Raw genomic sequence first — 8,302 nt, 5'->3', positions numbered from 1 at the left:
TTTAAAAAGTACTATTCAATGGAAGTTTCAATGTAGTATTTTTTCTTTGTCAGAAATTGATTATTTTTCATATAATATATCCCAATTATGGGTTCCCCTCCCTCGATTCTACCAAGTTTCTCCCCAACTCTCCTCCCATTTGGATTCACTCCCTTTCTGTCTCTCGGTAGAAAACAAACTGGCTTCCAAGGGTACTAATAAAATGAAGCCAGCAAAAACAAAAACACACACACTGGAAAAGGACAAAACTACCAAAGCAAGAAGGAAAGCAGCTCAAGAAAAGGCACAAGAAAGAGCTATACATGCAGAGACCCATTCTTTCTCATATCCAGGAATCCCATAGAAACACAAAACTAGAAGTCATAGTATATACGCAAAGGACCTGTAGGGGAAGGAGGGAGGGAAGAAAGGAAGGAGGTAAGGAGAAAGGGAGGGAGGGAGGGAGAGAGAGAGAATATGAATGAGAATTAATTAAAAGTTAAAAAATTAGAAAAGGAAAAATGCCTAACATGACTTCATGAGGCAAGGAGCCTCCGAAGAGGCTGTTGAGTTCATTTTCCATTGGCTGTCTAAGGCTGGGCATGAGCCTTACCCTTGAGAGTCATTTACTTCCCCAGTGAGACTTTCCTGGAGAAACCTAATTTTCATTTGCAAGTTTTGTCAATTGGAGATACCTTCTGAGTTACAGATGAGAGCATGTGGGTCCATTTCTCCTGGAACTTTTGAGAGTTCCAGGCCCTTGACCTCATCCAGACCCATGCAGGCCCTGTGAAGGCTGTGTGTTCACGTGTGTTAGTCCTGTTGTGTTAGAAGGCCTGGTTCTTCAGTGTCATTATCCACTCCGGCCTCTTCTTCAGGGTGTCTGAGCCTTGAGGAGACGACTTTGATGGAGACATCCCATTTAGGGTGGAGTATTCAGGAGTCTCCTACTTTCAGATTATTGATTGTCTGTGGACGTCTGTGTTCCCATCTTCTCTGATGATGACTGGGTAATCAGTGAGTACAGAAGAATGTCATTAGGGGCCATCTTTTTCCTGCATTCCTGTAGGAGAACAGACTTATTTAATTCTATTTTACATCCCCAGACTATCTAGTCTCAGGTTCTTGGTAAACCAAGCAGCATATGTGTTTCATGGAGTGGACCTTAAGTTGACTCAGATATTGGTTGGCTGCACCCAAAGCTTTGTACCACTATTGCACTAGCTTATCTTGCAAGGTCACCATTGTAGATGGAAGGGTTTGTAGCTGTTGGTCTTTACATTTCTCCTCTGGTAGTACACAGAGTACCTTCAGGTACCGAGAACATGAGCCCTGTAGGATTGAAGGTTCTAGAGAGGCACCAGCTCAACTTCTCCATGGTCAATTCATTGTGTAGGTATTGCCATTAGCTATAGGGAACTTGCTGTCAGTTTGTGGAGAGCAACACATGGTCTTGAAAACGCCTGGGCTGTTTGGGGCTTTCCATTGGACCCTTTTGCCCAATAACTCAATTAAATGTAACCTGTTTCCAGTACTGGAAGCTTTATTTGGTGACGAGATGTCAGTTGGGGCTTTGCTATTTGGAGATTTCATTTAGATTCCCTTCATATATGTATATATTTTAAGAAGTTTCTACTATATTGGCTTTCCGTACAACCTCTCAAATGGTCCTTTATTTTATCGTCTCTCTTTGTATTTCCCTCCTCAACCTCTGTTCCCTTCCTCTTCCTATCTGGTCCTTCAATTCCAGTCCCTCTCCAATCACCCATCCGTAACTATCTATTTATTTCCCTTTCCTTGGGGATCTATCTGTTCACTCTTAGTCACTTATTCTATAACTACTCTATGATTATATGCATTGTAACTTAGTTATCATTGACCTAAAAGCTAACACACACATGTAACTGAATACTTACCATACTTCTCTTTCTGGGTCTGTGTTAATTCACTCAGGATGACTTTTTTTCTAGTTCTATCTAATTATCACCTTCTCTGGCTAGTGTGGCTGGTGGGTTCCCAGGGAATCTCAAAGTAGTATTTGATAAACATCTTAATATTAAAGAGTTAGAATAGCTACTATACAAGGATAAAATACAGAAATGGTCTAAAGAAATAAGCGAATAAGAACAATACTAACTAGACAAGTGATTATAAATAAAACTAATAGTTTAAAGTGACTTAATCTTTACTCTTCTGTTCAGTAATTTGTAAATCATCTCTAAAATTAAATATGGAAATTTGTTGCTTGTTTTTGTAAAATAAAATAAATTTAATAAAATTGAAGTTCTTTTCAACCCCCCCCTCCCCCGCCTTTCTCCAGAGCTTTCATTCTTTACTCCATTGGCCATGTTACTCTAAACACCACTAATGACCCAGTTTCAGTCTGGGTGAAAAGCTACGAGTGAAGTATCTTAATTAGGGCCCTTAAGGCTTCAAAAACTCAGTATAACAATCACATTATTTTTACGATTTCAGTTGAATGATTTTCAGCAAAATGAAATTAGAGTGTCACATGACACTCTACACAGGTAATAAAAGCGTAACATAAAATTATATTAGTTAGTGCCTCGTCCTTACTATTGTACTTGCTGTAGAAAAGAAGTAATTACTACCACAAAAAAACGGTGTTGGTGTTGACTTTCAACAGAAATTCCTCTTTTGGTTTTTTGAGACAGGGTTTCTCTGTGTAGCTCTGGCTGGCCTGTAACTTGCTCTGTAGACCAGGCTGGCTTTGATCCACTGCTACTGCCTCCTAAGTGCTGGGACTAACGGGTGCTCCACCACTGCCTTATTTCCCAATTGAGTGCATGCTAATCAAAGGTAGCATCATCTTCAGGAGAGACCACCAGAGAATATTAACATAGACTGTCTTACTACAGTTGTACTCCATTGGCAACGTGTCTGCTTATCTGCACATCATCTGACCTTAATCACTGAATTAAAGTCTTATCATTAAACGTGGCCCCTGCATTTTACAACACTTAATCCTTTTTATATCTCTCGGCCACCAGTTTGTCCGTTTCAACAGTAGGCATTTCTTAAATTCCTCAGCTTTTCCCTTTTTTATGACGTTGCAAACGAACAAAAACCTCAATTCTCTACAGTACGATCGATGCAACGTAATAGCCCTTATTGAAAACAATCCAAGCTTTTATTTATTTTGCTTTTTCGAGGCAGGGTTTCTCCGAGTAACAACCCTGGCTGTCCTGGAACTCGCTCTGCAGACCTCGAACTCACAGAGATCCCCCTGCCGCTGCCTCCCGAGTGCTGGGATTAAAGGCCTGCGCCACCACGGCGTAGCTCACCTCACGCTCTTATTAAAAAGTTAAAAAAAAAATTCAGAATGCCTTCGCAAAGAGTACAAACATTCCTTTCAAAGCACAAATTGAAAACTGAGGAGAAACCCCGTGACGCATCTCTGTGCGCCTCTCCTCGGGGCCAATCACCGGGCACGCTGCTCGACGCTGACGCGACCCCGGAGCTCGGCGCATGCTCGGTCGCGGCGGCGCGGCTTCCGGCGCGCTCGGCGCGCGCAGGCGCCCTGAGCCGAGCCGGCTTCTCCCAGGTTTCAGTGGTTTAGCCCTGGATCCGGAGCCGCCCCGAGGCGGGGCTGGGACTCGGCGGCGGCCAATGGCGCCCCGAGTGAGGGTGGAGGCGTGGGAGGTGCCGGGCCGCCTGCCGTAAGCGGCTAGTGCTGCGCGTGTGCCCGGCCGCCCGGTCGTCATGGAGGAGATCTCGGCGGAGGAGCTGGACGATGAGGAGCAGCTGCTGCGACGGCATCGCAAGGAGAAGAAGGAGCTGCAAGGTGACGGGAGAGGGCCGGGAGCTAAAGGGAGCGTGGCGTCGGTCCTCGTGCGCCCGGAGGGGCCGCCAGCACGGAGCCAGGGCTTCTCCGGCTCCCCCCCCCCCCCCTCTCTCGGGCCCCCACGTGCGGTCCTCGGAGGCGCCCCCTGGGCGGCCTGCAGCGGACCCCGAGCCGGTGCCGGGCTCGTGCTGCTGTGTGATGCGCCCGGAGACCGAGGTCTTGGACCTCCTCTGTCCCATTCCCACTCCTGCCTGACACTTGGCCTCAGTGATGTGGTCTGAATCGCTTCACTTTGTCCCGAGGGCCACAGAAGAGACAGTAGAGAGGCAGAGATTTTATAATCTACAGCTGAATATGAATAATGTTTTTTTTTTTAAACTTCATTTTGTCCTGTCAAACGAAATCGATTCAGAGTTGTGTTTATGAGGTGTGTGTTGGGTCTCAAGCCGCATCCGGGCCTTTCTCTATGGTTGATTGTTGTGTCATGACTGATTGCTTCTGTAATTACATTGCGTTCTATAATGACACCTCTTTACCTTCCCGGGACTCTGACACGATGGTTTTGGTAACTTTTTAGCCAAGATTCAGGGAATGAAGAACGCTGTTCCCAAAAACGACAAAAAGAGGCGCAAGCAGCTCGTTGAAGATGTAGCTAAGTTGGAGAGAGAAATGGAGCAGAGACACAGGGAAGAGCTGGAGCAGTTAAAACTGGCTTTCGTGGACAGTAAGGTATGGGGAACGCCGCTTGTCTCTGAGCCTTGGGAAAGCTGCCTGAACTTGGCGAACAGCTTACTGTGTGCATCCACAAGACTGATGGTGGAATCCAGACATGCAGCCACACCCACCCATCATAGTTCATCATTATTAGTTTTTGAGACAAAATGTTGTGTAGTTCAGGCTGCCAACCTTCTGGCTTTGCAGCAGAGGAGGAGGATAACCTTGAACTTCAGCTCCTACTGGCTGGGCCTCACAAGCCCTGGGATTACAGGCATGCACCACCACAGCTGGCTCTATGTTTTCTTAGTATTTTGTGACCAGATTGGTTTATTTATTTTTTTAAGGGAGAGCAGCAAAGAAGCACCTACTTACTGAATCCAGTGATGTATAAAGTGTGCTAGAGACGGTTTCTCTTGAGTCAAAGCTGGAGAACTAGACTGCCTTCCCAGGATCACTGCTGGATAAGATTGTAACCTCTGAAAAGTTACTTACTCAACCTGAGAATAGATTTCTCCACATACGGCACGGTGACACAAATGCTTTTGTGTATGGTTACAGGTTCCTATAGAAACCAAACGGGCCAACAGATGGGAAGTCATATTTAAGTTATAAGAAGTGCTTTATGAACCAGTTGTAAGGAATGGAGTTTTACAGATGCTTCTTGTGTAAATGGGAGCATGCTAACATGCATCTCTTCAGTGTCTGTCAGCCTACACCCAGTATATGTCAGTATACTGTTAACTGTTACTGGGACAGCCAGGGCTACACAGGGAAACCCTTTCTCGAGAATACAAGCAAAACCAGGCCCGTTTTAGACTTTATGTGATAATAGTAATCTGTTGTGTGGGTTCTGAATATGAAGAGTCATATATTCTGCAGTCTCTACAGGAATTTCTCAGCTCTATGTACGATCTCATCTTGTGTAAGTTTTCATTCATTTTTGTTGCATTGACAAGAGAGGAGTTTCTGTGTGTCCATTTACACAGGGTATTAAGTACAATGTCAAAGTCTTTAAATGCGTTACCCAGTCATGTTCCTGGCATTCCTTACTGTTAAAACACTTTTATCTCAGCCGGGCGGTGGTGGCACACGCCTTTAATCCCAGCACTCGGGAGGCAGAGGCAGGCGGATCTCTGTGAGTTCGAGACCAGCCTGGTCTACAAGAGCTAGTTCCAGGACAGGAACCAAAAAGCCACGGAGAAACTCTGTCTCGAAAAAATCCAAAAAAAAAAAAAATACTTTTGTCTCCAGCCTGGCATGGTGATACATTTCTATAGTCCCAGCACTCAGTATACAGAAACAAGGAGGTTGTGAGTTTGAGGCCAGCCTCACAGCAAGACACCTATCTCAAAAACCATCAACAGCAACAGAACTTGACAAGAAAACTTTTGTCGGGGTTGCCAGTATAGCTCACCAGGTTGGGCGTTGGGGTGCTTGCTGTTAGGCTGGATCATCTGAGTTCTGTCCCTAGAACCCACCCTACACGGAAGAAAGAAAACCGACTCCCGTAGGTTGTCCTCTGACAGCCACATGCCGTTTTGGCTTAGGTGCATGTACGCGCACAACAAGCGTGCTATTTTAAGTGCTCAGTCATGGGAGCATTGTGCTGTTCCTGATTGTCTCCCTGTGCTTTCTAGTAGCAGGGTGTTTTGTGTGCTCTCTTAGGCCTTCAATTCCAAGATTTCCAAAGAGACAGAAAAGTTTGATTCTTGACCATCACTACCTGCCAAGATACAAATTCTTCAGTCTGCCTTAACTGCCCTCTTTTTCATTAACTTAAACTTGTTTCGTCTCCTCAAATCCCAATTCTGTTTTTTGTTAATATAGTGTGAATTTTGGCAGAATCAACAAATCAAAAAGAAACTAGTGAAGAAAGGATAGAGTCAGTGAAGTTGTTCAGCTACTTGAAGTAGTCTTTGGAGACTTGTGCATCTGTTTCCGATGCTTTGAGTTATAGACATTTATCATACTAGAAGCTAGCTTGACTTCCAGTAGTGAAGTACTCGTGGTTATTCAAGTAGAAGACCTTTTCTTTAGCAATGTTAGCATTTGAATTTTAGGGTTGAGTATAATTGCTTATGATGTTGTAGGTCTGTAGCTAGAAGTAGCTAGAAATTGTCCAGGTGTAGTCTCAAGATTGAGCGCTCATTATGTTTTGTCTAACTGACATGGGGACGTGACTCTATAGTCACCTTTAAGAACATAAAGGTAGAGGTGAACTCAAATTATATTTTATATGTCAGCATTCATGACAGGGGCCCTGAAGTGAAAGTAAGGTATTTAGGTTCACGAAGGACAGAGGTATGTAGGAATAGCCTTGTCTTTGGAGAGCTGTGAAGAATCTCAGCCATTTTACAAATTCATCTGTGGAAATAGAGAAACATGACAAAACCATGCTATCTAATACTGTGTCTAGTGTTGCTGCTCAAACTGGAAGTAAGGGATTGGGACCACTTTAAATTTTCAGTAAGGGGGCTGGAGAGATGGCTCAGTGGTTAAGAGCATTGCCTGCTCTTCCAAAGGTCCGGAGTTCGATTCCCAGCAACCACATGGTGGCTCACAACCATCTGTAATGAGGTCTGGTGCCTTCTTCTGGCCTGCAGACATACACATGGACAGAATATTGTATACATAATAAATAAATAAATATTTAAAAAAATTTTTCAGTAATAATTTATAGCCTAACACTTGAAATAAGTTAAACTTTTCTTTATTAATCTTTTTTCTTTTTTTTTTTTCCAATGTTTTTTCCTTCAGATAGATTCTGTCGCCGTTAACATTTCAGACTTGGTACTTGAGAACCAGCCACCTCGGATTTCCAAAGCACAAAAGAGACGGGTATGAAAGTCATATCACCAAGTCCATAAGCTAGTGATCAATACTTTCTTTGATGGTGTATAAGAAAAGATTAGAAAAACATGGGAGTTCCTTGTCTAGGGACCTGAACTAGTGTCTAATAAGTGCTTGTCATATGGCAGCTTCTAAGCTATTTATATTGACATCTCATTTAGTCCTGACAACAGTCCTGTGAGGTCGGATTTCATTTCCTTGCCTTCTAAAGAAGACAGGTGTAAGACAGTGAAAATAAGAATGTCTAGTTTGTAGTTCTTTTAGAAGGGGAGGGTTGATTGTATTTTTCTTAGACAGATACATTATTGTGAGCTTAATTTAGATGTTTAAGAGACTGAGGTCATATGACTGATGCACAACCCCTTTTAAAAATTAGTGCTCAGAGGGCTGGACAGATGGCTCAGTGGATAAGCCTGAGACCACTCTTAGGCAACCTGAGTTCCATTCCCAGCTTCCTTGTGAGGAGCCCACAACCATCTCTAACTCCAGCTCCAGGGAGACCTGCTGCCTCTGGTCTCCACGGGAAGTTGCACTCACATGCACATACCCCAACATACGCATAATTAAAAAATAAACTTTAAGAAATATTTAAAAAGTTAGTGCTCAGGGTGAAGTGAAGATTTGAACTTAGAAATACAATAAAACATGCAGAGACCCAGAGTTCTCAGAGAATTATGTTGTTATTTATGTAATGATTAATTATACTAAAAATTCAGAGAAGGGAAACTTCTCCTATTCTCATGACTTTGCATTCAGTTTCAATAGTACATAGGGGAAAATAGTACCTACATTATGGAACTGTTATGGGTGTTAAGGAATAGCTTGGGACCAGGGCCATTAATACAAGGCCTGGAGAACTCATGTTAGCAAATGGTAGCGTGTTCACCTTTGTGTGTGTGTGTGTGTGTGTGTGTGTGTGTGTGTGTGTGTGTGTGTGTGTGTGTGTTTACC

At 43.6% G+C, this 8,302-nt stretch overlaps 1 protein-coding gene across 1 annotated transcript in view; it reads left to right on the top strand.

Annotated features, from left to right (window-relative positions):
* The first annotated feature begins 3,610 nt into the window (after positions 1-3,610).
* The window catches only part of Otud6b (OTU domain containing 6B), a 16,852-nt gene continuing 12,160 nt past the window's right edge, over positions 3,611-8,302 (top strand). The window contains exons 1-3 of the mRNA XM_005362328.2: positions 3,611-3,784; positions 4,362-4,513; positions 7,259-7,339. Coding sequence (XP_005362385.2) covers positions 3,703-3,784; positions 4,362-4,513; positions 7,259-7,339 — 315 coding nt within the window. The 5' untranslated portion in view covers positions 3,611-3,702. The remainder of the gene's footprint in view (positions 3,785-4,361; positions 4,514-7,258; positions 7,340-8,302) is intronic.

Source organism: Microtus ochrogaster, linkage group LG5, assembly GCF_000317375.1.
Source record: "Microtus ochrogaster isolate Prairie Vole_2 linkage group LG5, MicOch1.0, whole genome shotgun sequence".
NCBI lineage: Eukaryota > Metazoa > Chordata > Mammalia > Rodentia > Cricetidae > Microtus > Microtus ochrogaster.
This window is presented reverse-complemented; position numbering and strand designations above follow the sequence as displayed.